The following is a 27,890-nucleotide window of genomic DNA, read 5'->3' as shown; positions in this document are numbered from 1 at the left end:
TCAGAAAACAAACACTTCCTTTATTGGTTAAGAGGTTTACAACTTCTGTTATTGGACACAACAATGATACATGGGCTTTCTCAGTTCTGCAAGTATGCACAAAGTTCATGACAAGAAATATATATCTTTTACTCTTTTGCCAATTATACATTCAGTTGCCTCTGGTTTCGGCATAAAATTTGTCCATCGAAAATCCCCCTGAACAAATCATAATTACATGAGAGACCTCTTGCAAGCTTATGAGGTAGATTCTGTTAACTGCACATTTAAGATATGAAACATGTTCATAACATTTGTAAATCCAATCTATCTATTCAAACTTAAAGGGTTTACATTTAACAAATAGGCTTAACAGGTCCTAAAAACCTTAATAAAAACTATTCAAGAGACAAATCACAACTGAGATCTCTGATTCTGTGGCGATCTCTCCGACACCACTTTTTTTCAGTGCATCAGGGGCGTTTTATTATTTTGTAATGTTTTATATATTTGCCCAAAAGAACTAAAACTGATTCTTTACACTTGTGTGAATTAATTATCATAACACAAAAGTGCCCTAACAGTGGATCATGTGAAATTAGAACATTTACAAAACAACAAAAACAAATTGAACTCTTAAAATCTGTGACTGGTTAAAACAGAGGTTTTAAGAGGACTGTCAGGGGAAGGTCAGCACAGAAGTCGGGTGACTGTGAGAAGAAATGTGATGCTCGAGAGGACGGGCTGCAGACCAGCAGTCGAGCTGCGTGACAAACAGTGTTCCCTATTCTGGCCAATACAGCCTGCGTATGCCATTACATGGGGGATGTAGTTCTGCTCATGAACCCCATGTAGCAGGTGAGCCAGGGGACCCTTAGCAAACACAGCCACATCTTCTCCTCCGTGAGTCTCCATGCTCAGAGGTACAGCTGCCTGGGCCTGGTAGTTGTTTTCCTCTGAAAGGCGACAACATGAAGAAAGGATGATGAAGGGTGCTATTATTTTTAAGTCCAATCAACCAAAAGTTTAAGGTTTATTGACCTCTAGCAGCACTAAGGAGCTTTTTTTTATAGCTCGTCTTCATTTTGTTCATCTCATGCAGAAGGACGCACATGCACGGCTAGTGATGTGATACACAGTCCAACCAGTGGTTTAACACTATGCCACTGACCTCCATGTGGCAGTAGCACAATAGACAAGAAAACTAAGAAAATTGTTTAAATGGTTTACTAAAACTGTATTATTGTCCTGTATCCTTGTATGACTAAGGCTGTATTCAGACACAGTCAGGTGTCAGGGTTGTGTGGCGTTGCGGGTGTTATGCAGGGGTGTTGATTTGTGCATAGAACGTAACCATTGTCAAACAATCAGAAAATAACATTTTATTCCTCTGATTCACCAGCTTTTTTACTACCAGCATTCTCTCTCCTCTTTCAGTCTCTACTTTGCATGACTACAGCTGCAAACAAGCTTTCTCTCTCTCTCTCTCAACTAATGGACACAAACCAAAGGAAGCTTCTTACGTGGCTATTTTGCAATATAAACTGCAAGCCAGACCCACACATCGAAGTTGGCTGCATTAAATAAACCGAGGGAGGGCACAACTGGGAGAGTATCATCACTTGGTCCCTAAACTCCACCTGACTGTGTCCAATTTCACCGATATTTCAGGCTGACAGCGGAACAGTCTGATTGCCGGCTTACGTGATTGGCCACTGCAGCATGACATCGTGTTGCGATTCTCCAAAATGTGACATTTTACAACCCCTGCAGTCCTCGCCACTGCAGCCTTAACAGACTGACCCCATTCAAATGAATGTGATGCCTGATGTTTTCCCCCCAACATCCCATTCTGTCTGTTGTGATATCTACTTTGGTGAATAGTAAACATGAAATGGTTGTAGACAGTGAACAAAGTCAAAGAAGTTCAGGGTGCACCTTCCTTTTAACTGTAATCTTTCCTTCTTAGTAAAATTAGATATTTTACTTACCGTAGTTAACAGTAGATACGTTCTCCCTCACACCGTTAACAACTTTGTAACCCGGCCCATTTCCATATAAAATGGAAGTGAAGGGCTTCTGGTCAATGTCACTCAACATTGGGGCCAGACCTGTGGACAGAGACAGAGCAGTAAGCCCCATTATCACAGCAGTTTAAGACTTAAAATAATTACTACAAAGATATATGCAGTACTGGATGTGTGTCATTATCACTACATACCAAATATTGTGTTTCCTCTGACTGTATAGCCTCCAAAGTTGAACACATGAGAATGGTCGGCAGTAACTATAGTCAGTGTATCGTGGATGCTGGTCATGAGATCTGCCCGGCCGATGGCTCGGTCCATTTCCACAGCTTCATGTAGGGCCTGCTTGGCCATGCCCTCGTGGTGTCCATGGTCAATACGTCCTCCTGAAAGAGGCACAAATATTTCCAGTTAGCAAAAGGCACGGTTCTTCTCTTAAAAAAGAGAACAAGATCTAGGAAGTCTTGCTTGATATAAAGTTACGTAGACAAACATTTTAAAAAAATATGGTGGTCCGTCTTCTGGTGAAAGAACACCACAAACCTTTGTCAACCACAGCCCAACGTGTATCGACGCTTAAGTCCTTATCAGAGTCTGGGTAATGGTCTTATCCTGTATCCCTGTGTTTATTGTTCGCTAAGCCCCAACTCCTAACAGCAACAGTCCAATCATAGCTTAGCAACTGTAACTAGAGCTGTCAGGCTTTCCAATTCTCTACATGTTGACACGGTGTGCAGGAGAGAGGAGCGATACTCTGCGTTTCATGAGTCTGGACGGTAATGTCTTTTTTGTAGTCTCTCAGAACCATGAAACACAAGAGCACACGTGTGATGAATGGATTAAACTCTGTCTTCATCTGCTCTAACATAAGCTGCAAACACTAGTTTACTAGGTGCAGTCACTTTACCTCCAGCCAAACTTGTTAGATTCTACTGCATCTGCATTTGTTATGTGAGCGTTTGGGGAGGAGGATGTAGGTTGGTGCAGAATCAAAGTGGGCCGAGGATGTTTTGTCCTACTCTGGCTCGCTGTCTCAGGTCTAAGATGGGTTAGCTTATCTCCTATCAGCTGTCTTCCAAGTTTGCAGTCCAGCTGGGTCAAAGTCTGCTGCGTTTTTTCCCCCACGTTAATGAGTGTATTTCTGTCATCTACCATGTAGATATACCTGCCCTATTTCACAATCCGACCAATGTTTGCTGGAGTCAGCTTTCGCTTAAATCAGCCAGAAACACTTATGAAATCTGCTTGTGAGTCATTATTTTGGCCGACAAAATCGACAGTCATCAACTAGATAAATAAACTGAATTAAACTGATTTTGTTTATGGAGGGATCAAAGACCGTGTGTTTCAACAATTACTCCCAGGTTTGATGTTAAATCTGGCATGCATTATCACCATAAATTCTATAAATGCAGTGTGAGAATGGAAAGTTTGGCAGGCGTAGCAACAGTAATTAAGGAGGGCGGTGCTTAATGAAGGGTCAGTTATCTTTCGTCACATGCCAAATATTGGCAAAAATTGTTTATGAGTAGGTTTTTCAAGCAAAATCCCTCTCTTTTTCTCTGTTAAAATGCAGAACAGTTGTATAAATATATACAATCACATGTTTTTCGATGACTAGCTCCAACCCATCACATAAAACTGCATTTGACTGTTAACTGGTGGGTAACTTGCTGGCAGAACAATATCATAGTTAGTGTTTCTATTTCTACGGGCAAAAACTTAGTTTACATTTCCAAATGTGGCTGAGGTACTATTCATTCATTTAAACTTCATTATCCTCTTCTTGACCTAACATCAGTGAGAAAGGTTCTACTATCCAACAGCTCCGTGTCTCTTTTTCCAGGATTTGATTAGATAAACTGTTTCATTTGTAAATATTTCTGTAACGTTACAGAAATAAGGAAGCTTTAACTGTGACTTTTATGCTTTAAACAAACTAGTTTGCATGAGAAGTCCTTCAACCATGTTTGAAGCTGACCAGACTAAAGCTAGAGAAAATTTGCGAGTAACAGGACATGGTTTTAGACAGTCCTTCCTCAAAGGCATTAATGGTATTGCGCCTGTCTGTACACACAAAAAGTGCGTAGGTAGTTGTGTGAGTTATAAAAAAAAAAAAGACAGCTTGAGAGAGAAGTTCAAACTCTTTTTTACTTTTTCTACAAACCTGGACAATCCAAACCTGTCACTTGTCAGACTGTTGGAACCGACAATCTAAGAATTGTCAGATGCAGCCCCCACAATTCCACCATCAAAAAGCTGTGTGTGTGTGTGTGTGGGGGGGGGGTTCTTCTTTCAGACAGTGCTCAAGGATCTGTCGAGGACTCTTGTTTGAAACATACTGACCCCTTTCATTCTCGCTCAGTCTGGCTGAACAATCACTGTCAATCTCGCAGGTGTTTGCCCTCAACAGCCACCGACCGCAACCATCATTCTTTCAATAGATCCAGCTGAGGATGTATAGTTATCAACATCAACCTCCCTGTGCCGTCTACATCTAATGTTGGCCATTCAGACTTCACAGTACTTGATAAGACCAGAACAATACAAAATTTGGTTGGAAGGGCTCATGTTTTTTTCCCTCTCCTACATCCTGTAGAGTACATGGAATAGACAGCAACTGATATAAAAATTCCTTTATACCACAGAATATTCTGTTTATCATTGTTATCCACTTCTATCCTACCTCTGAGTCCTTGACTGTTTTGTAGCTTACTTTTTGAATTTTATTAACTGCCACAAAATGTTTACCTTGAAGGGATAATTTTGTGAAGGGACTTTGGCAGTGAAGAAACAGCTAAGAAAATATTTGCTTTTGAACTAACTGTGAAAGCTGATGTTTTATTGAAAGTAAGTGCTCTTTCGTTAGAATGTTTTCCAGTGGAATGTAATTGGATTTTCAGACATAGAAACTGTTATTCTGTTCTTATTCACACTTACAAAAACTTGACTAGATCCAAGATAAGCCAACTGCAAGAGTAACTTTTTATGGGGACAAAGCAAAACAAGCAAAACTTTCAGAGCATTTTGGGAAAGTGCATGATTTAATGGGGTGTATGATCATAAAGTTGTCTACTTTATAACTATCTCCAGTAAGTAAATGTTTCATGTTCAGTATTTTGGGTAAATTAAGATTCAGTTTGAAGAGAGAACATGGTGGATCTATCACAGATACAAGTTCAAGCCTCTGAACTGCTCTGATCTGTTCACTCCAGCAGAAAACTTGAGACTTGTAAAAGTAATTTAAAGGTTTTGAAGGATGTTTTACAGGGATAATTTAGTGATAAATTAATCAGTGGCAGACAAACTCTATTTCCAAGGGGGTTGTGTTGTCTCTTCAAACACCTTTTCCTTGTCTTTGTTTTTCATGCTCCACAACATTATTAGCAAACTGCCAACTGTTTTCCTCTTTGTTGTCAGTCAGCAGATGTCATTGATCAAATTACTTTGTTTTTATTGAACTGTCAGAGTCAACAACATGAATGCAATCACTTGATAAGCTACTGCATAGCGACTGGAGGCAGGGAAAAACAGCTAGTCGGTCTCTGTCCAAAGTGAAAAACACTCACCAACTCTCTAATTAACATGTTGCATCTTGTTTTGCAAATGTATGGACAAACAAAAACTTAAAGACAACAATTTGTGGTTTAAGGTTCACTTAAGAGCAACTATTTCTTGGCAAACAACAACCTGGTGCAGCGACTATGTGCAGCTTCCCAGTACAACTGTGCCTCTTCAGAGGCACAGACACTTGAACCAATTTTACACGAAAATTAGCCAGCATAAGCAGGTTTTTTCAGGTGCATGTAAACCTGCTAACCCAGCTCAGTCAGCTGACCCTTTTCCCATTGCCAGTAGTCTTGTTTGCTTTTCTGTTATTTCTGATGTGTGCTGGAAAACTGAGATTCAGTTCAGGTGTGTGTAGGAGAGAAATGTTTTTGAGGGTATCTGTAAGTTCAGCTCTCTGCTTTTGTAGCTTCCAACTGAATCTCTGTGGAAGTTTAGTTTCTCTCGTGTCGCTGTTTCTTCTTTCAGGTTTCCGGAAAGGGGTGAAAATAGTGTGTGCATCATCCATCCATTTTAATGTCTCCCCACATACAAATATTCCACCAGAACAAGTTACCTGCCAACACCATTTTTCAAGGGTACCATTACTGCATCCTGGGGTAACGGGGTGCAGTAATTGTATTTCTTAAAACCCCCCAATGTTTTTTTGTTTTGTTTTTTTTTTGCATCAATTTGGCTCAAAGGCAGAATAATTGCACAACATTCCTGCCTTGAACAGGCTATGTAAAAGGGGCTAATGGTATGAACATTCAATGCTGAAGTACTCTTTTCACTTTTTTTTCATCTTTTCATCTCAGTTTCAGAAAGACAGCAAATCAGTGATTTCCCAAAAAAGTTTAACTGTTTATTTTATGATAACAGTATTATTGCAACTGTATGAGGGAAAAATCCAAACACCACACACAATTATTTGACTGCAACAGATCTGGTCAAGCACATCAGTGGTTACACCCAGATCATAGGGATTAAGGGACATTCACTTCTGAAATCTGTGACGTCTCCGACAAAAAATAAGACTTAACTAACTCAGTAGACCACTGTGACAGGTCTTTGTGAAACCCTAAAACAAAAGATGACAGTCCAATTTCACCAAACTCACCTTCTACGAGCAGATAAAACCCACTGGGGTTCTTCCTCAGGATCTTGATGGCCACCTCCACCATCTCTGTCAGCGAAGGATCAGTCTCAGTGTTCCTCTCCAAGTCATATGTCAGATCCGCAGGTTCAAATAGACCTGGAGTAACACAAGGCACAGTTCAAGGAGAAATAGGATATTATACACGGAAAATAAGCCTAAAGCAAATCCATATACACATATGGCTCTTCATTTACACTTCAATGAATTTCATAATGACACTGAGACTGGAAACTCACCCAATAAGTAATCCACGTTGTTAGGGTTTAGCGATAAGAGCTGCTTCTTGTTCCATACATAATGGCCTTTCTGTACAGTTTAAAAACGTACAGCACAGTGTGACTGGTTACACGGCAGTTACTTTGAACTCCCAAATATGTAAATGTAATTGGGAAGATAAAAGACGGAGAAGAGAAACAAGAAGAGCAAAGAGCGGAAAGACGAGTGGAAACTTACTTTATCCTTCATTCTGTCAATCCACTCCTGCACCAGGTTTCTGCCGTCTTTTCGTGTGCCATTGTGCCTTGCACTGCGTGGGTACTCCACGTCTGACGTGTTTTTAGGGAACATATACTTCCTCCCTCCACCCATAATCACCTGCAAACCAGCAGAACAGAATAAATTAAATGTTTCAGGACAAAATGATCATGTTCCCTGTGTAGATGGATGAAATTCTGTTATCAAATTGAATCATTCTGCAGAGATTGTGACACTCAAAAAATGTATCCACTGTTTTACAGCTGTTTATTTCACAGTGTAAGCTGGGAAAAAGTCTTTCTGAGCCGCTGTGGATCATATGACTTGGTCACTATGTCAAATGCATTTAAAAGCCAGGTGCTCTTCCTGTGGGGCTTACATATGTTAGTAGCAGCTAATGAAAACCAGAACAGCTAGCCCCAAGCAGGTCACTATTGGGTGCCCCTGTTGCTCAGTTGGTAGCGCATGCACCCCATATATTGAGGACATCAGTCCTCTGCAGTGGCCGCCAGTTCAGTTCACGCCTGCAGCCCATTTGCTGTCACTGTCTAATAAAGGCATACATGCCCCAAAAATTATCTAAAAAAATAACTGTCACTAGCCAATTTTATCAGCTGTAGCTTAATTAGCTAATTCAGAGATTGGTTAAAAATGGGGTCTGAAATTTTAATGTCTCAAGCTGATTTGTTTTAACACAAGAACCGTTTAAAGGGCTCCTAAATATACACTTGATGGCTATATATATGTTATACTAAAAGACTGAAGCTAAAGCTTAATGCCACAGGCAAAGAATCTTTCTCACCAGTTGATTGCTCACGTAGAAGACATGGAAATTAAAAAGCATAACTGTTCTTGTGTAAAGCTAAAGTTTAATAAGCTTCCATATTCAGACATATTTCACTTTCCAACAGTAGCCTGTTTCAAAGCATGCTTGGGTAACAAGTTTAGTTAAGTTTTGAGTTGAGTGCAAAAGTTGAGTCACTAAACGCTTCGCTCCATTGAGACTGAGGACAACCTCCCAGTTTCCGTTGCTTAAAAAATGTGGAAACACGAGTTTGTTTTTTTTTAAAAAAAAAGGAACTCCATTGCCTAATCAACCCACATTCTTTATGGTGGCGCTCCATATTGGGTAGAAACATTGTGTGCTCACTACTGAGGAGAATCAGGGCAGAGCATTGTTTCTGTTAAAGCGTGTCCTTGAAAAAATGTACGGGTGAGTTGTTGACAGCTGTGCTCTCCTTCATTCAAGCAACTGTCTTGTATTTTTTGTATAAAGTTTAACCCCTAAAAACAATATAGTATGACCTGCCCTTTGACTCATAATTAACACTAGGTATTTCTACTATTGTGGGTAGTAACCTGGATAGCCAGACAAGCCAGTTACTGTTCAGAGCTTACACTAGAGCATGCTAAGCTGTGATTGGACAAAAGCTGTGGCAGGGGTTAAGCAAACAGTCAATTAAAAGAAAACACAGACCTCACAATCAGCTTCTTAATGTAAAAAGTGATTACCCTGTTTGATTAGTTGATGTTCAGTTGACACAATGTAAATGTTCAACAAAGTCTCTGTTGCCCAGTTGTGCATCTTCAGTGCAATCCAAGTTACCCCCCACCCCCAAAAAAACCACTTGAAATTGAGGGCTTTCTAGTGACATATCACTTGATAATAAGTTGTGTATCAGAATTAATACTTTTAACTCACATCAATGTTAGGAATGTTTTCAAAAAGTTGTCTGGCGATGTCCTTGCAGCCGGCCTGCAAGGCTTCAGCCGGCATCTCATTGTCGGAGTACCAGTCTCTGTCCACGCAGTGGGCGTAAGCAGCACTGGGAGTCGCATGGTTGACTCGTGTCGTCGTCACTATTCCCACTGACTTGCCTGCAGTGGACACAGACACATACAAAGCTTTCTGAATTAGTTTTGGATTAAAGAACATGTTCAGACAGATAAGTTACTGTCTTTTTAGTGAGAAAGTTTCCAAGTATGGATGGCTAACAACTATTTTGTACACATGAACATTGTATTGTAAGTCTGAACCTATCCTTGAATCACATAAAAATAGTTTTCTGCTACACAGTCTTCTGGATGTAAAAAGTAAAGTGTTAAAGGAAAAACCATAAGAGGCCGGCCCTGTGAAACGACCTGATGAAAAACACTTCTCTATTTCTATTTGCTTTGTTCAGGAGGTCAGCTGCCGCCTGCCACGCTCCCAGAGGAATGATTGGATTTCTTATTATCTGTGACCCATGAACCCGCACACATGCTCTATCTCTCTCACACACCCTGACCCCCACTCACCCCTAACTTATCCCCAACACCGCCCCCTGAAAATCCCGAGAAGGTACACAATCCTTTCACATCCCTGTCTCTTTCTTTGTGGTGCCCTTTACTAGTTTGTCTTTAATGTGCTGTTCAAGCAGAATGCATAACTCTGTGCTGTATCTTTGCTTTGTAGGCTAAAAGCATATTATTAAGTTTCCCTCCAGATATGTTTTTAAGTATGCAAAAATACTCCAGTATGATTAATACTTTGTTTTAAGAAGTTTTCCCACAAAAAGTCTTAACACTCTGAAAAGGAGCCACTTTTTCTCTCTCACTGAGACATTCAGGATCTGACCACCACTGCTTTTGCTGGGGTTGACCGGTGAAAGTGAGTTGCGTATAAAGACAGCTAGCATTAGCACATCGGGGAAACAGACATGTCTGAGCCTTAGTCAGACCCAGACTCAGTTGAGAAGTCTGCAGTGCACCAAAATTGGCAACGTGAGACATTTTAGATGACATAAGCATGGAAAGTTACATTCATGGTGGTCGTCTTTCAGGCTTTTGATCAAAACTTGTTTGAGCTCTATGTTGTGTTCTAGCTCTGTGGATACTGCACTGAATTGTTTATTGAAATCGAGCCACTCACAAACACTCCTGAATATCTACAAACAATAATACAAAGTACTTGAAATTTAAATAAAAAACACAGACACATCATGAAGAAATCATCCATGTCGGTCCTGACTCATATAATATACGTAGTGAAGACCTCAAATGATTTTAATAAAATGTATTGCAGGGATGTCAAACATATGGCCTGCAGGCCAGAACCGTGCCAGAATGTGTCCAATCCATCCCACTGGATGACTTTGTAAAGTGTTAAAATTGTAGAGATGTCATTAATTCCAGTTTTTCAGTAAAATGCATTGCTATTTCCCATTTGTTCACCAGGAGTTGTGCTAATAATAAGGGCAGGTCATATGCTGGATACATTATTATAGATTCTACTTGCTTACCTACAGGCTTCGGACACTCAATTACAGACTAGTGTTCATTTAAGAGCTGCCTGTGGAAAATGTCAAGTGTCAAGTGTTGTGTTATCCAAGAAAAATGGACCAGTTCCTGATTGAATGTTGAAGAAATTAGATATATTGTGAAAATTTCACTTACTTTTCTTAGGACATCTCAGACTGTTCATCTACTGTTTTGTAAATGGGTGGTTCAATAACTGAGTGTTTTCAAAATACTTGAAAATTTAGAGGTTTTGATTTTTATAGATTATCATGCAATGGTTTTACCTGTCCGGACCACCTGAGATGAAACTGTGTTGGATGTGGCTCCTGAACTTAAATGAGTTTGACACCCCTGCTAACATTTATGATTCCAGTGAATAATTTACAGTAAGAAACACGCTGTCTTCACATATAGACTTTTTACAGAGGAGTACAGAGGACTGGTAGAGAACTGAAAATTATGATGCCACAGTGAAGTTGACCTTTGACCTTTTGGATATAAAATGTCATCACCTCCTCATTTTATCCTATTTGGTATTTGTGTTAAATTTAGTCAGAATCAGTATATGAATTCTTGAGTTATGGCCAAAAACATTGTCCCACATCTTAAGAAATTTCCTCCAGGTGTTCCTGATATAAGGCGTTAACAAGAACGAGAAGGACGTGAGGTCACAGTGACCTTGATCTTTCACTTTTGACCACCAAACTCTAACCAGTCCACCACTGAGTCCTAGTGGACATTTGCGCCAAGTTTTAACAAAGTCCGTCAAGGTAATCTTGAGATATCGTGTCCACAAGAACGGGATGGACAGACGCACATGCGTACAGACATAACAACATAATGCCTCCGGCCAGACTTGTTACAGAAGCATAAAAAAACAACCAAAAACCTGACGAAAGTTCATAGCAACAGTGGCCACATAAGAGACTTTTTTAAAAATGAGCAGTTAAAAGTTAGATCCCTGCTGTTTTAATTGAGAATACATCAAAAAAAATATCTCTTTGGGTCAAGTTAATGTCAATTATAAACTGCTCTAAGGAGAACTTTGGTTCAAAGGACGAACAGCTGAAAAAGGGAATGAGCAGAGTGAAAAAACAGATCATCGCTTTCAAGAACACTTCAAAGTCATTGCTTTGAGCGATCAAGTCGCCGCGGTGAGTATTCCCACTTCCCATTAACACAGCAGTAACCACAACCTCAATTAGGATTCCTCGGACGTGCAAGGCATGATAATTGATGGCAAACATCCGAAAATTTGCAATTCTGCATCCCTTGTATCCCTGTAGACACAAAAAAGCATCTGTGACAGAGGCCCGTGTTATGTTACATTTATTTAACGCCACTATACCTGCGTCTTTAGCCCATTTGAGGATGGAGGTGACTTCGTTGCCCTCTGTGGTGTTACACTGGGACCGGACAGCAGCTGCGCTCACTCCCACCGTGCCCTCATTGGCCTTGACCCCGCAGAGGTACGCTGTGGCTGTGCCAGCACTGTCTGGCACCTGTGCATTAGTGTTGTATGTCTGCAGAGTTACAAGCCATAGACATGTGGTCAGAATTAAAATACTGTTTACAGTCACCCTGACATGTTTGTAACAGGTTGTTTGTGTGATGTAGTTTGTTTAGACAAGACAGTAAATGGACTGATGCAGTGTGCGAAATACCCGTCAATATTCGGGGGGGTCCCCATCTCCCGATTGTTGCGCAATACCGATCTAAATTTTCTCAATATGCAGTAGGTCTATAACATTACAATATTTAATGGATGCAAGCCAAGACAATCAGTCTATAGCCTACGTGACAGCACACAGGCACACACTTAACAATTTTTGATAATCCCATAGTATTCGCAAAGCAACACTGACATAGGATTTGCATTGGCTAAAGTTGTATGGATGCACGTTGTTTTATACGGAGCCCCTCTGGTGACATTGGATGAAAAAAAAATAATGCGTGGCCACGCATTACTATCTCGTGACCACGCATTATTTTTTTTTTCATCCAATGTCACCATAGGGGCTCCGAGTCTCTCGCTAAGAATTACTCCATGCCTTGCCACAAGTGACTGAAGTATGTCACTGTAATTCATTCCTATATTAAAATAAAATGAAATTAAATCAAACTTGTCCATGATAAAACCAACAGTCTGCATGGGATGACTACAATAACTATCTCGTGACCACGCATTAACTATCTCGCGACCACGCATTAATTATCTCGTGGCCGCGCATTAACTATCTTGTGGCCACGCGTTATTATCTCGTGGCCACGAGATAGTAATGTGTGGCCACGCATTACTATCTCTGGTTTAGCTTTCGCTTGCTTGCCATTTTTAGTATGACCAGTATGACTTCTCAACGTTAGGTCTTTCTTCTGTTTGGTGTGCACATGGCTAATTTGCATACACACACAGGACTGGCTGGCTCCGTTTGGCAAAAAATATTTGTGAGTATTTTTTTTAATTCTGAATACTGGACATGGTGAGCTTAAAAACATTTTAGTGACCATTAGTGACAATGAAATATTTCTTTTGACAAAATTTGAGACCCCCTTCAAATTTTGCTTTTGAGGCTTTCCTTGGTCTCATGGGTTAATCGGGGGGGTCGGACCCCCCTGGACCCCCCCGTATTTCGCACACTGGACTGATGACATTTCAGTATGTCTAGTTTTACTGAGATTAAGGATGGAGCTGGTGTTATTCTTGTTCTCTACAAATCATAGGAAAAGACCACAACCAATGACGTCTTTCCTACTGAAGATGCAAATCTTTAAAAACAGTTTTATCTTTTAAAAATGCCTGAATAATTTCTTAAAACATCTGTGCTTTTAAGCAAACGTTAGGAGGACATATTATATTTGTTGAGGACTACTTTCAGGTACGGATTAAAAGTAGAATATTTAAGTTTTGTTGCTAGGGCTCTCTCACGTTAAAACAGTAACAGAAGTATTTTGATGACATCCGAGCAGTGTGGGATCATGGGATGTGTTGTCTTCTTAAACAACCACCATTACTGATGAAAATCTATCTGACAGAAATCAAGTTCATGGACAAGGTCGATTTCGACATATCCCATGTTTCCACTAAAGTTATAGGAACTAGCGGCTAATAGGAAACGCACAATTGCCTTAAATAAATTACGGATTTCTGTGGGCTTGAACATGTTGGAAACATTTTGGATCATGTAAGTACACGACTCGAGGAAATATATCACATCTCTCTATCATTTTTAGACATTTTTATGCCGAAATGTTGCATATTATAGCTTTAATACACATTTATGTTTATTTTGTCAGTCATAACAAGCATTTTATAGACATCGTCTTGGGCTGTAGGAATTTGTGAGTGCATTTCTATTTTTAGCCTTTTTTTGGATAAAACATCAGTTAAGCAAAACAATATATACAATACAATATCCTGCAAAGTGTTCAAGTCTCTGCAGTACAACAATATTTAATTAAAAACAGAGTTTTGGCAAACATTTTGCTTTAAACAAACATTGCAAAAATTCAATTAGTTGTTCAGCTCTAGCGTGGTAGAGATTCAGCCAAACATGTTCGAGCCTCTGTCAGACCGAGACTCAGATGAGGAGTCTGTTGTGCACAGAAACCAGCAACTTTTGTGGATAGTTTGTTAGCTTGTCATCTTGTAACTGGCAGTGGCTGACACAGCTAATGCTAACTCTCACTCTCTGTACTGTCAAGTCCACTCTGCACTGGAGGTCTCAGGTTTGGGTTTTAAGTTTCTTTGCCCACTTTAAAAAAATATTAGACAGTGACTGCCTTTAGAATTTGTTATGTACCAAATCTGACTTTTGAATCTGACGTTTTAGGGACATCTCACCCTTCAGGAGAGGAATGCAAAAACACAAATACAAGTCGGTGTAGTCATGGGCACATTTTTTAGAAAAACACATTCTTGAGTGAAGGCGATCTTCAAGCAGATCTTCAAATCCTGCTTTCTCTGAATAATCCAAGTAGTTTTTCTTAATGACAGGGTTATTCCAGGAAGTTCTCAGTTTATGTAAGTGGACAGATTGTTTTTTCCGCACTGCTCACAGAGGAAACATTATTCTCCAGTTGTAAATGTAAACTGACATGACTTAGAAAAATATATGCAGTTAACAGGTCGTTTCATGCTCATTGATGTGCTCACTTTGATTGTGTACAACAATGAAAGTCTAAGGCAAATAGAGTATACAGACAGCACTTGTTCATCGGATTAGTTCATTGTTTTTGGTCTTTTCATTGGTTTTATTGGCAGTAATAAAAAATATAGAATAGACTAGACTGGCTTTTTATCATATGAGTAACATAATACACAGCGAGTATAGCGTGACACACTGAGTGACCTTGTTTACGGTCACCGGCTTTGTGGTGAAGTCATTAATGGCCATATTGTATGATTTAATAATGACCAAGTCAGACCTTGGCCAGAGACACAAAAGGGAACTTGTCCATCTCCAGCTGCGTCTCCTCTCCACTCTGTCCGTTCAGCTGACCCTTCAGTATGCGAGCAGCCGTCACTGTGGGAACGCCCATCCCTGGACAGACATGAGAAGCAGGTGGATGGTTAGGATTGCGCTCATTTTCCGTCAGGGTGGGACAGGAGGAGAAAAACCACTTTTTGTGTACTGCTGTGCACGCATTGTTTTGTTTCAGCATTTTAGAACAAGATGACTGCTGCTAGGCAAAACATTTTCAATAATTTCAAAAAAAGATACTTAAAGGCATAGTTTGGATTACTTGGAGTGGAGTTGAAAGAGGTGCTTATCCATTTGGAGAAGCAGAAAGGACAATAAGACCCCCACTGACACGGATACCCCCACCCTCCCCATCTTGCATGTTGTAATATCCTCTTCATCAACACTGTGAACTTGCACATTCCTTGTCAAATATTTTGCACTCCTGTATAAAACTGTACACCTCATTCACCTATTTAAATAAAAGTCACACTTATAGATATTGTTTTTGCTATTTTGAAATTTTGTTTTTTCGTATGTTATTGGCTATTTTCTATTTTTCTATTTATGCTGTTTAACTGACAGAACTTGCCTTAATCTTTATGAATATTTCTTGTACTCTGTTTGTTGTCATGTACCAACATACCACAGCAAAAGCCTTGAATGTAAGAACTTGGCAATGAGACTGTTTCTGATTGTGATACTGAGTACCAACATGGGAAATAAGCAATGTACTGCTGTGGACAGGGTCAGCAGCACCACCCAAAAATCAGTTTAAGTGTAAGCTAGAGTTAGAGTATTTGTACTGCTTTATCTTGCTGTCAGACAGTCTTTTCAAATGGCAAACTGCTGTTATATAAGCCAAATATCGCTCTCTTTCTCACTCAACCAGCCTCCTTTTTCAAAAACAGCTATTTTACTTCTGGAGTTGCTGGTCTACCGCTGTCTCCATTTGTTATTTTGTGTTACTATGTGACTCTGGTGATTCTGTACTAACCTTTTAAATCACTGACGTCACACAATAACACCAACAAACTAACCGATCAAGGCAGTGATAGACCAGCAACTCCAGTGTCCTTTGGGGTAAAATTATTGATTTTTCCTATGGAGTCTGGTAGCTTTGGAGGAAGCGATATTTAGCTTACACTCCATTCATTTTAACTTATTCTTAGTGTCGTGTTTTTCTAGTTTTACTGTTCTTATTTCTTTTACTGTGTTTTAATGTTTTTTTCTATGTTTTAGTGTCTTTGTTTGTGTCTTGTTTTACTTCAGTCTTAATTTACTCCTGTTTGGCCCTCTGTTGTTATTTTGCTTCCTTGGTATCCTGATCTTGTGCTCTTTTACTTTGTCTGTCAAAGCACTTTGTAAACTCTGTTTTTAAAGGTGCTATATAAATAAAGTTATTATTATTATTTTTATTATTTCATAACTGTGGTTTCCCATCAGAAACGCTGTCTGACAGCAAAGTAAGGAAAACAGAAAATAATTAGTTTTGCTGCTGATTCTGTCCACAGCAGTACATTACTTAGCTGCCTACACTAGTATTCCTGCTGCTTCTCCAAACTGGGGGCAATCTACTGTAGGAAATACACTGACTATCATTACATAGCTCACACAACCCCACCTCAAATAATCCTAAAAATACTTTTGAAGAAAAAGAAGGTCATAAACAGATGTAAACTAGAGTGACAAAGACCTCCGCCAAGGCCAAATGCCCAATCTTGCAGTGTTAACGAAAGTGGAAAATACTTTGTGTATCCACTCCATGATTCAGATCCGCTACAAAATTATCCAGAGGTATTCTTTGGCTCACGCAGCACCTTTCCACCAAGGTCATGAAAATCGGGCCAGCAGTTTTCTGTATTCTTTCTGACAAACAAACAGCGAACGAAAAAATAACCTCCAACAAAGGACCTTGTATAGCTGACTTGTAACTTGCAGGATGATTGCTTTCTTGTTTTGGATGCCTAAAATGCCCCAGGTCTATTTAGATACCTTAAAATAATGCTGAAGACTGCCCTGCGTGAAAAAAAGCCTGCATATAATATAAAACCCAAGGCTCACAGAGAAAACAGTTTACTGTGCAGCTGAGTCCTGTTACAGAACAGAAGTTTCCCTGGTGTATGATAGAATGAATGTCTGGAAAACATTTCCAGATAGACAATTATTCATTGATAAGTCCTCTTACAACTTAAAGTTGGAAAATGCTGCTTGTTATTCTCTAACTACTGTATGCTAACATGAGCATGCATGCAGCAGTGTGCAAGAATGTCACGTTGTGCCTATAGTCCAAACAGAGACAACAGAGGCCTGATGGAGGATAAAGGTTATTATGCGACCAATGAGTGTCCCGGCACAAACAGAAGCCCAGTGATCTGGTGGCAGCACAGTTGTTTTGTTTGATACCATTCATTCACCTCGCATGTTAGAAAACATTTGAAAAATCTCATTCATTTTCTGCTGGATTACTGGATCCTCTGTAGCATCATTTCAGCTTGAGTAAAACTGCTCGGCTGGACATAATTACTCTTATCTATGAAAAACAACAAAAGGGAAAAGTGGATCTTTAGCGCTGGGCTTACTGCAGCGAGGTTACCTTCAACCTTTAAGTGGATTTGCGCAGAATTTGGGAAGAGTTCATCTTTTTTTGCCACAAATCAGGACGTAAACATAACAATGTCATGGCTTACCGTCTCCAAGGAAGAGGATGAGGTTCTTTGCTTTGTTTTTATTGAGATTTTGCAGCATCAGTGCGTTCTTCAGGGTCCGCTGAGCCCAAGCATTCCAAAACTTGGGATCCTTTTCTTGCTCTGGGTATGAGAAAAAACAAGTTCACTGAGGATAATTTAAGAGGCATTTCACCCCAAAGTCAAAAACACATATTGGCACTACTGGCCTGTTGTGCCACTTATCCATCTAGCCAGTTTGGTGCGACTAGATGGTGCTCAGCTTGACAAACTTAAAACCAGTGTTTCTTTCCAGAAATCAAAATAATCCACAGACCTTCCGGTGAGCAGTTTCATGTAGGAACTATTTTCTTTCTAGTAGAAAGGAAAGGAGTTCTGGTAGGTTCTACTGCAGAAGGAAAGTAGTTCCTACATGAAACTGCTCACCAGAAGATGTATGGATAATTTTGAGTGATTTTTGGAAAGAGACACTGGTTTTGAATTTTTCAAATGTATTTTCTTGTCACTTTGAGCACCACCAGTCGAGTGCCAAGGCATACAGCTCTACAGCCAGGGACAAAATATGTATTTTGATTTTGGAGTGAACTGTCCCTTTAAAAGAATTACAAGTCAGAAAATGACTAATGCCCGTGATAATTTCCCATAGCTTGTGCGAATGTTTCATGCATCTTACTTTTATGCAACAAACAGTCTGAAATGCAAAGATATTCTGTTTGACAAAGAAAAAATCCTCACATTCAAAAGATGAAACCAGAAACATATCGTAAAATCATTGCTGATTACTTTTCTGTGGCTCAACTAATTGATTAATTGACTAATCATTGCAACTGTCACCAATCTCAGCAATCTCCTACAGAGCAGCAGGGTGATCATTTCTAAAGAAAATGTCTTCAGGGTATTGAGAAATATTTCATGGGTATATTGCTGACAGCTCTGACCAAAAGATGGATGCGGCATGCTGGACCGGCCATAAATAACTGCATAGATGTGACAGTGGACATTTAAAAGATGAAAAAATGTATTTTCTGTTCAAACTTAAAGATGGACATTATCATCTTTTTTACTGATTTACTTTTTCCTTATTGTTTTTAAGCGTCCAAATATCTACAACAGTAACATGTATGCAACTGAGTGAATCCAAACTGCTGCAAGCATTTTTATTTATTTTACCTCTCCCTCTCTGAATGTATATAGTTATGTTATGTCTCATTTTCGTCCCTTGAAAATGAAAAAGCTAGACTTTCAATCTAAAGAAAATAAGGCCAAGAGACTATATTTTAGGCACAAAATACTTTTTTATTTTCTCTTTTTATTCTTTATTCTTGAAATTGTAGCAGATATTTTTTGCCAGTGCTTGCATCTCCATTTGTGTAAACTATGGATGTAATAAATAAATATAAAAAAAAAAAAAAGAAGGAAAAGAAAAGAAGGAAAATTTATTCAAACAATTAATTCCTGTTATTTTCGTGGTACCACTAAATTAAATACAGCTGAAAAACATACCCAGTTTCTCAAAAACAGGAAATCCATTGAAACAAACTTACCCAAACATTCCTAATCTGATATCAGACTGAATACACTCACTACAGAGGAATTGTCGGTGGACTGATGGTCTGAAGCCAGACTAAAACAATCTCCTACAACTCTGAAAACATCCTGTGTGCCCTGAACGTCTCCTGTGACATTACGGGAAGCTGGATGGTTGTTCTGTTTTTTTGTTTTTGGGGGGGGGGGGGGGGGGGGTCAGATTTTTATTTGGTGGCGACTGACTAACAGCACAGCAACTTACCAGGAAATTGTGGCTTCCCCAAACTCCCCGCGATGACACAGGAGCAAATGATGAGCAGGGCTGTCACCTTCATGTTGTCGTCTGTCGTGTGTGGCTGACGTGTTACTCTAGACAGCCATAACATGCCACTTTGAGAAGCTGGGGAAGCCTGTCTGCAGTCGCGTCACAGCTAGCGGGACAAAAAGAACACACCAGTAATTACTTCTCCGTCATCTCATCACACACTGACTCACACATACTGGTTTAATATCTATTTACTCTGTGATGACTTGACTACGCGCACTTGTTGCAAGCAAACAACACACTCCATGTTGCACGTGCTGTAGGCTACCGCTGCTAGTCTCTACTGTATAAGTGGCCGATATAGTCACAGGCTTGTCCTCCAATACTCCACTGGACTCGTGGTTCTTTGCTTAGTGGAACCTTAAAGGGATACTTTGGATTTTTTGAGGTACCTATCCATAGTCAGCGTATTACCTACAGTAGATGCGGACAGGGTCAGCAGCAAAACGTATCTTAGCCATCAAAGAAACTCAGTAACTGTCTTTAGCTGTAGCTAGCATGCAAACAGCTATTAGCCGTGCAGCTAGAGGCCCTAATGTGACTCCAGTCTGGCCGGCCCTGCAGCTCAGAGCGCTGGCTGAGTATTTTAAGTTTGCAGCAGAATCGGGCTCAGCAGCCTCCCACTGAACATAGTTGGACCGGCACCAGATACAACCTTCCGAGACTGTCGGGAGCCAGCGTGATGACAGGGTACACTACCGAGGTGATTTACTCTGACTACAACCAGGACCAGGACAGAGGTCGGGCATCAGAGAGGCAACGGAGAGCCAGAATATTTGAATAAAGTTAAAGTTTTAACAAAGTTAAAGTTGATGATTGCTGAACAGTTGAAATACAAATCAAGGCCATTTTGGTTTTATTTTGTCTAGTTTGATGTGTGTTTTATGATCATTTAACAAGCTTGAATTCAGGAGGTGTCTGATTTAAGATGGGCAATAGGTGTAAGAATATTTCCTTTCTTTTTTCTTTCTTTCATTTTTTAAATTTATTTTGCTTATTTATTGGACCATAAAATCTAAGACAGCTTGTGAAAATCACAACCTCGTCTCTCACGTTCGTCTCACAGCTGAAACTAATGACTCTTTTCCATACACATGAGCTGGTTTGGCATGACTTGGTTTGACTTGGTTTGACTTGGTTTGACTCGGCCTGTGAGCCCAGCACAGCAGAGGTTGGCATTTCCATTGCGACAGGGCTACTTGCCTGATGGTGTGTCTTTAACTGAAGCTTGACGAAGCTCAAGTCAAGCGGCTGTAGAGCAGTGGATAAACTGTTCATATACGTCTCTGGGATAAACACACTGTTTCCTTAATTCCTTCACAATAAAAGCCCCCTGTATTTTTTGTTATTGAAAACACTTTTATTATGAAGTAACACAATCTGTTGTTTTCATTTGGGGTTTCATCAGCAGTAACTTAACAGGAAACATGAAATGGTAAATTAATGCAGATATCTGAGGCTACAAACAGTGACACAGGAGAGAAACTACATCTCAAATAACAGAGATTCAGATAGAGGCTATAAATGTACTGAGAGCTGAACATAAAGAGAGTTTTAGAAACGTCTTTCTCTCTGCTCTCCTGCACACACCTGAGCTCAGTATAACAATGCACACTTTTTAGATACAGAGGAAGAAAGGTCGTCACAGGTTGGCCGTAGTTGGCGAGATGTCACAGCACACAAAGTAGTATTTCTAGACAGCACGGGCCGGGACTAGCTGGTTAGCACGCTAACTTCAGTAGCCATTTCTGCAACACCATACACATACATTTTTCACATAACATCATAACTGTTACTTCTTCACATTTTGTTAATAATGTTAGTTTTTTTAATTATTTAAATTTAGATACTGGCCATATCTTACACATACACTATATTTAGAATATTTTCACAGCTCCACTTTGCCATCAGACAGCCTTTTCCAACAGGAAACAGCCCATATACAAGTCAAATATTGCTCTATCCAAAGCCACCAGACTTCTTTGACAAGTAATTTTACCTCAGAGAACACAGGAGTTGCTGGTCTAACGCTCGATCGGTTAGTTTGTTTCTGTTATTGTGTGACTTTAGTTTTTTAAGTGATTAGTTCAGGTTCACCAAGTCACACGATAGCACAAACAAAGTAACCAATCGAAGCAGTGGTAGACCAACAACTCCTGTGTTCTGCAAGGTAAAATGAGAAGTCTGGTGGCTGTGGATAGAGCAGTATTTGGCTAATATGATATCATTTTCTAATTGGAAAATACTGTCTGATGTCAAGGTAAAGCATTGAAAAGACTTGCTTAGCTTTCTACACCGCTACTGCTTCTCCAAACTTGGGGCATGCAGACTGCCATCTACTGTAGGTAATACACTGATTATGGATAAAAACCTCAAACAACCCCACTTCAAATAATCCGACCTATCACTTTTAAGAGATCAAGAGTATCCCTTCTATCACATAGCTTTTCCAACTGAAGAAACAGGCAAAATAAGGCTGTGTGTGGAGGCAAAAAGCACAAGGATAATGCACTCGATGAAATGTATTCCTTCTGTATCGTTGAACCTGATGTCAGTGGTAAAAAAGAGGATCTTTCAGCCCACCATCAGGCTGTGCAGCAGAAACAAAAGGGGATCTTAGTAAAGTTAAGCTGGAGGCCTCGCTGTGAATGTAAGTAGTCACAATAGGGGCCCTTATGGGTCCTGGCCAGTCAAGCTTTCATCTATAATTATCCACACCCTCCTCCTTTCTTCTCTGCGCTTATAGTCCAAGGTCATTTTAATGGGATTGAGCTCCATAGCACTGAGAGGTTTAAGGGCCATAATAAAGCCGATTAACACCAAATGATTGACTGGACACACACGTCCACACATGAGGAAAAAACTCTCAAGATACTAATGCTTATATCGCTAAAATCGTTCACATGTGCAGTTCTGACAGGAGGATTTTTTTTGTTGAGTGTGGATGGGGTTGCACGCAGAAATCTTAAATGCTGTACCCTCCAAAGTATTGCATTATACAGTTAAATCTCTGGATGTAACAACGCCAAAAAGTCATGGTACGATAATACTAGAGCCAACCGATGGATTTTTGGGGCTGATGACGATAATTTTAGGGTGTGAAAACAATCATATATCAATATGTATCAATATATCTGCCAATATTGCAATGATCCATCAAATGTGCTTATCAAACACTTGTGACAAAGATGTAATGAAGGCAGGACATTTTACAATTTAACAATAAACCAAAATCATATCAGTACACTGAAACAATAAACTTTCACTGATATATTTAATAATTATAAATAATTATGAACACAAACACAAATACAAATAGAAAAATCTATATTATATTATACTATCTGTTTACCGTGAATTAAGAAAAGAAAAATGTTACCTTTAAAACTAAAAAATAAGAACAAGCTGCATTTTGTTTGATCACAGAAAAAGTTTGCACATATCGATCCCATTACAGACCAAGCTGTGCTATGATAGGCCAATATCATCCATTAATATCAGTCAACTGATAAATCTGCCTGGCTCTACATAATATCAAGATAAAAAGTCAAATAAAAAAAATAATAAATATGACAATTATTAAATGATAATGAAATCTGGTGTGTACAGCATACTGTGTATGTATAAAATTTGTTTCCCTTTTAATTTAAAGTGCTTCTGCTTTCCTTGTTTAATAACATCAAATAAAAATAGCCAGTCATGACCGAAGCATGTGCCAAAAAAAGGGCATGACTGGGTTTTTGGCAATGAATACTAGAATCACACAGCATATGAACAACTGCAAAACAAAAACAATGCAGCAGTCAGTAGCACTAATATTATAAAACAAAATAAAAAAAGATAAATAAAATAATTAACCATGTATTATTGCATGTCTTTGTTAAATACTTGATTCTGATTGGCCAGTTACAGCATTCTAAGGTGTGTTATTTCTGTTAAAGCGACCGTTGCCATGAACACAGTCCTGATAATTGACTCCAGAGGAACAATACAGTAACTTTCGACTCAATAAAATTGTTTTAAAATTAACATTTTGTGTAAAATTTGATATTTTGAAGTAAGTAGCTGTGTAATAGGTGGGATAATATAAAGTAAAAAGACCTGCACAATGGCATTTATTTTGCAATAATGACCTGCTCACTGTGCATTATCACTTATAAATCATGGTAGATATTGTCACAGTCCAGTATGGTATGGTATTGATATATTTTTTTTATTATTGTGGTATTCAATATATTGTTACATCCTAGTGAAACTGATATCTGTTTTGTAAAGCTGTGTTCTCCATCAAGCCCTGGCCTGTAACTTATTATCCACGCGCCATAACATCATGAACAAAACATTATGTTTTTTCCTACTGACTATGGTGAAATTTCAGAAGATCATGTAATCAGCAACTAAGCAAGCTTGTTCAGGCTGGAAACCAGCATGCCAGGCACCACCATGGTTAATAATAAAATATAAACAAGTCTGAACCAACCCAAGCATATAAATAAACCAAAGAGGCAGAAAACAATGGATGAAATAAGAAGGTAAAGTATTAATCTGAGATGACATTGCAGAAGACAGTTGATTTTACCATTCTGCAGATGCAGCAGGTGGTCAACGCCCCTTAAAAGCGGCCAGGCCCACCCAGGGGCAACGGACCAGCGAGTCTGCAGATAAAGTAGCAGAGCAGTAACACGACGGCCACCAGCAGGATGCCAGTTAGGGCAGTGGTCAGTATTACATGAAATCCCGCCTCATTCATGGTGTCACCAAACATTCGGCTGCTCCAACGTGTCCCAGCTGGTGTCAAATGGGGTGAAATTTCCCAGCAGTAAATAACTTCACCCCCTCTGAGCTCTCAGCTCCGCTGCCGCTGAAGCCTGAAGCAAGCCACTTAAATGTGTCACTCCAGCAGGTAGCAGCTCCAAAGCAAGGATTAGGCTTTTAATTATGCTCAGAAGTACAGGGCAGATGGATAGAAGATGCAAAATATTCTAATCAAACCGTCACATGTATTGTGCCGTGCCTGCCTGGTTTTCAGACAGACAAGATTGTGTTATCTTCTCTGTCTCGGTTCACTCTGTCTGCCAGGGACACTAAGCACAGTTGCCAGTTTTTAAATAGGCAACTTGGTTTGCTTCTCACACCAGGCTGCCTCCTCCAACCTCTTGTATGCACACAGAATCACTAACGTTTAAGCTGGATTTCACACTGAAGAGGACGTATATTTCCCCTACTGACAGGAATAAAAGATAATCAAATTTATCTTTTAATCTCAGTTTCAAGAACTTAATGGATGGTGTCAGTCTTAAGTTTGTGAATCTGTTCATGTCCAAAATAAGTGTGTGTTCACATCCGTGTGTGCATAACAGTCCTGTCTACTCTTCACCTTTATTGCTTAGCTTTGATTGTTTGTTCTTAGCTGTCATGTCTATTCTTGTGTAAGTACACAGGGATGTAACAATAAATCAAATACCCCGATGTTGCCATAAAAAATTCCGTTATTAAATAATAAATGTGGTATGATTAACCACACAATATCATGATATTTGTTGTCACAGTCCGGTGCGATATTGAGAATTTTTTTTATTGCGATATCACATACTGGATGGTAACAATATCTACCACGAAATTTAAGTGTGTAAGAAAATATTGATACAATCGAGTATCATGATATTATGTTTCATGATACTGTAACAATTCTCAAAAACACTATGTGATATTGTGATTCGCGCAAAGATTCGCAGCAGTGTTAAACCCCAGTGGTATCTATTAGAGATGAAACAGTATGAAAATTTCATATCACGATTATACTGACCAACATAATTGCAGTTTTGTTGAAATGTGCTGAAAATGTACTGATACACACACTGATATCATTCTCGGCCTTTATAGTGAAAACCTCTCAACGACCTTGAATGCATCATGTCCTTTGATGCAAAACACATCCATGTTGCTGCTGCATCTGCTGGGCTTTTGCTAACTTAACCTGTTGCTTGATGCAGAACCGTAGTTTCCATGGGTTTGTCAAACCACAGTAATCAAACACGGTTATCACAATTTAAAACGGTAATCCTAACTGTCTGAAATTTTAATGCAGTTTATTGTGAAACTGATTATCGCTTCATCCCTATTATCTGTCTTGAGAGTTCTAATAAAAGAGCTGATTGAAATTCTGACCATCATGGAGCTTTACTTCAAGTCAAGAACGTTGCTGTCGTGAAAAAGCATAAGTGTCAGACTGTGAAGATATGTAATTAGAAAGATTACACACTCAACCATGACACTGAGTAATGTCATGACTTTCTCCCTCCAAAAACGACCAAACGTCACTGATAAAACACTTATGACTTACAACTTAACTGATAACTTAACTAAACAACGATAAACCTACCAAAAACTGCAACTTCACTGACTTGTAAAACTTATATTTTAAATTGACCAACATCTTATGTGTAATTTGAGGCACAATTCAAAGGGAATCAAAAAATAATTTGTCTCTGTCCACAGACTGCTTTTTTTTTTTTTTCTGAAGTTAGATCCTGGGGACGTCAGAAGGGGAGGGACTTCACCTCTCTACTGCATAAAAAAAGCAAACTTTTTAAACTAGGTTTTTTAATGCATGTAGTGGTGTGTTCTTTACACTATAACAGTTTTCCAAAAATTTCATTTAAAACATTGCAGTATATCACCTTGCTTACAGAATCACAATATATCGCAATACATTGAATCACAAAACCGTATCGTGATACAATATGTATCACGATACGGTTTTATGATTCATTTCTGCCAATACACAGTCCTGATATTACATTGTTAAGGTTTTTATTTTATCTTATAAAAGGACTGCTGTGACTGCTGCATTGTTGTTGTTTTTTTCTGTTTTTGCAATTGTTCATAAATAATTCAAGCATTCATTTCCAAAGATAATTCAGTTATTTGCACATGCTCAGTCATGGCTGGCTGCTTTTATTAAAAAGGGAAAGCAGAAACACTTCAAGTTAAAAGGATAACTGAATTTTATATAAACAAAAAATGCTGTACACACCAGATTTATTATTCAATAAAGACTGTGATGTTTCTTTGTTATTTTTCCTTTGTATTATTTATCTATGGTTTATGTGATAAGAACAGATACAGTATACACAGACAACCTTAAAACGAATGCTAATTTACAACATTTGTTTCTAGAAGGGCTTTTACATAAATAACACAATTAAACTGTATTGTGGACTTTTTATCACAGTGTTATTGTACCTTTAGTTTTTGGTTTTGTTGCAACCCTGGTTTTCATTGCTCCTTATCACTGAGAGCCATGAAAATCTAATTCCTTGTATGTGAACACATAGTTGATTAATGAATTAATGATTCTGAAAACTTCAACATACTGTATGTGCAAAAAGTCCATGCTCCGCCAAATGAGATATAAATGGTGTCAGAATAAGATTTTACTGCAGCCTCCTGATCATTTTAGGGGAGAAGAAACAGAGTAGGTGCAGGGAGACCCAGGGGAGCCCTGCAAGCACTCCTACAATCTGCAGCTTTAAGGTTTCTATCAAAAAAATTCAACGTAAAATCATGAATGACTTAGTAATTAAATGAATTAAAAGTGTCCTACTGAAGCCAATCAGTGAGCAGCGTTTGATCCAAGTGAAAAACGGGATGTTAACGGAGCTGTTCTCGGTGCAACAGTTGAACAAAAACTCCATCTTTTTAAACCTCCTGATCCGGTGTCTCGTTTCACATGGATTCAGGGAAAAAAGGATAAACTCGCAGCAACATTCAGGAAAGATGCTGAGAGGAGAGATGTAAAATAGTGGCTTTAACACAAGCTGTCACCGGGATTGAGCCGACAGACAGCGTGTTTCTCCAAAAACCAACCTGTTATCTGTGCAAAAAAAAAAAAAAAGAAAAAAGAAAAAACAAGCTCGAAAAAAAGTAAAGTTGTACCGTTGTTTTACTCACTGCGAGTGGCGTTTTCACAGCGGGACAGAAATGTACATCCAAATGTGCGCGCAGTTCATTCAGTCCCTCACCTTGAAATGTGTGTCCTTGTCGCCGCTTTCAGTCCTTTTTATAAGGCCACACTTGTTCGGCTCTGGCTCTGGGGGTCTGAGAATAGCGGTCTGTATCCCACGAGGGGGGGGGGGGGGGAACAAAAAAAAAATCCCTCAGAAATAACGATGCCATGCTGCTGCTGCTGTGGGAGAACATGGACCGAGAGCTCCGCCTGTCTGACGACCCGGGCATTGCTTCAAGGACAGAGCAACGTAATTATACTGTAACGAAGTAGTGGTGCAAGTACTTAGTTATTTATATATTTGTAAAACTACATAGGTATTTTTCAGATCCCATGCAGAAGAATGGCCCAGTCAATAATAGGGGAGACCAGGGTAAATTGTAACTTTTTAAAATATTTTCCTTCACTACCCGCAGACT

The 27,890-nt window shown here is 39.2% G+C and overlaps 1 protein-coding gene across 4 annotated transcripts; it reads right to left on the bottom strand.

The window, feature by feature from the left end:
• Positions 1 to 27,591, bottom strand: alpl (alkaline phosphatase, biomineralization associated). Of its 4 annotated transcripts, none has more exons than XM_084739196.1 (12): positions 27,488 to 27,591; positions 19,401 to 19,569; positions 17,615 to 17,734; positions 14,890 to 15,005; positions 11,813 to 11,987; positions 8,888 to 9,063; positions 7,165 to 7,305; positions 6,948 to 7,017; positions 6,673 to 6,807; positions 2,201 to 2,392; positions 1,971 to 2,090; positions 1 to 935 (listed from the first exon to the last, which is right to left on the bottom strand). In XM_084739196.1, the coding sequence occupies exons 2-12, from the start codon at positions 19,522 to 19,524 to the stop codon at positions 670 to 672; spliced, it is 1,635 nt and encodes a 544-aa protein (XP_084595322.1). In that variant the 5' UTR covers positions 19,525 to 19,569; positions 27,488 to 27,591; the 3' UTR covers positions 1 to 669. The 4 variants fall into 4 exon arrangements, with proteins under 4 accessions (XP_084595322.1, XP_084595308.1, XP_084595316.1 ...); XM_084739182.1 differs by having other exon boundaries at positions 27,417 to 27,567; XM_084739190.1 differs by having other exon boundaries at positions 27,402 to 27,555.
• Between the last annotated feature and the right edge of the window lie 299 nt (positions 27,592 to 27,890).

Source organism: Lutjanus erythropterus, chromosome 2 (assembly GCF_056507025.1).
Source record: "Lutjanus erythropterus isolate fLutEry1 chromosome 2, fLutEry1.hap2, whole genome shotgun sequence".
Classification (NCBI taxonomy): Eukaryota; Metazoa; Chordata; class Actinopteri; order Lutjaniformes; family Lutjanidae; genus Lutjanus; species Lutjanus erythropterus.
The sequence above is the reverse complement of the archived record's forward strand: the minus strand, read 5'-3'. Positions and strand labels throughout refer to the sequence as shown.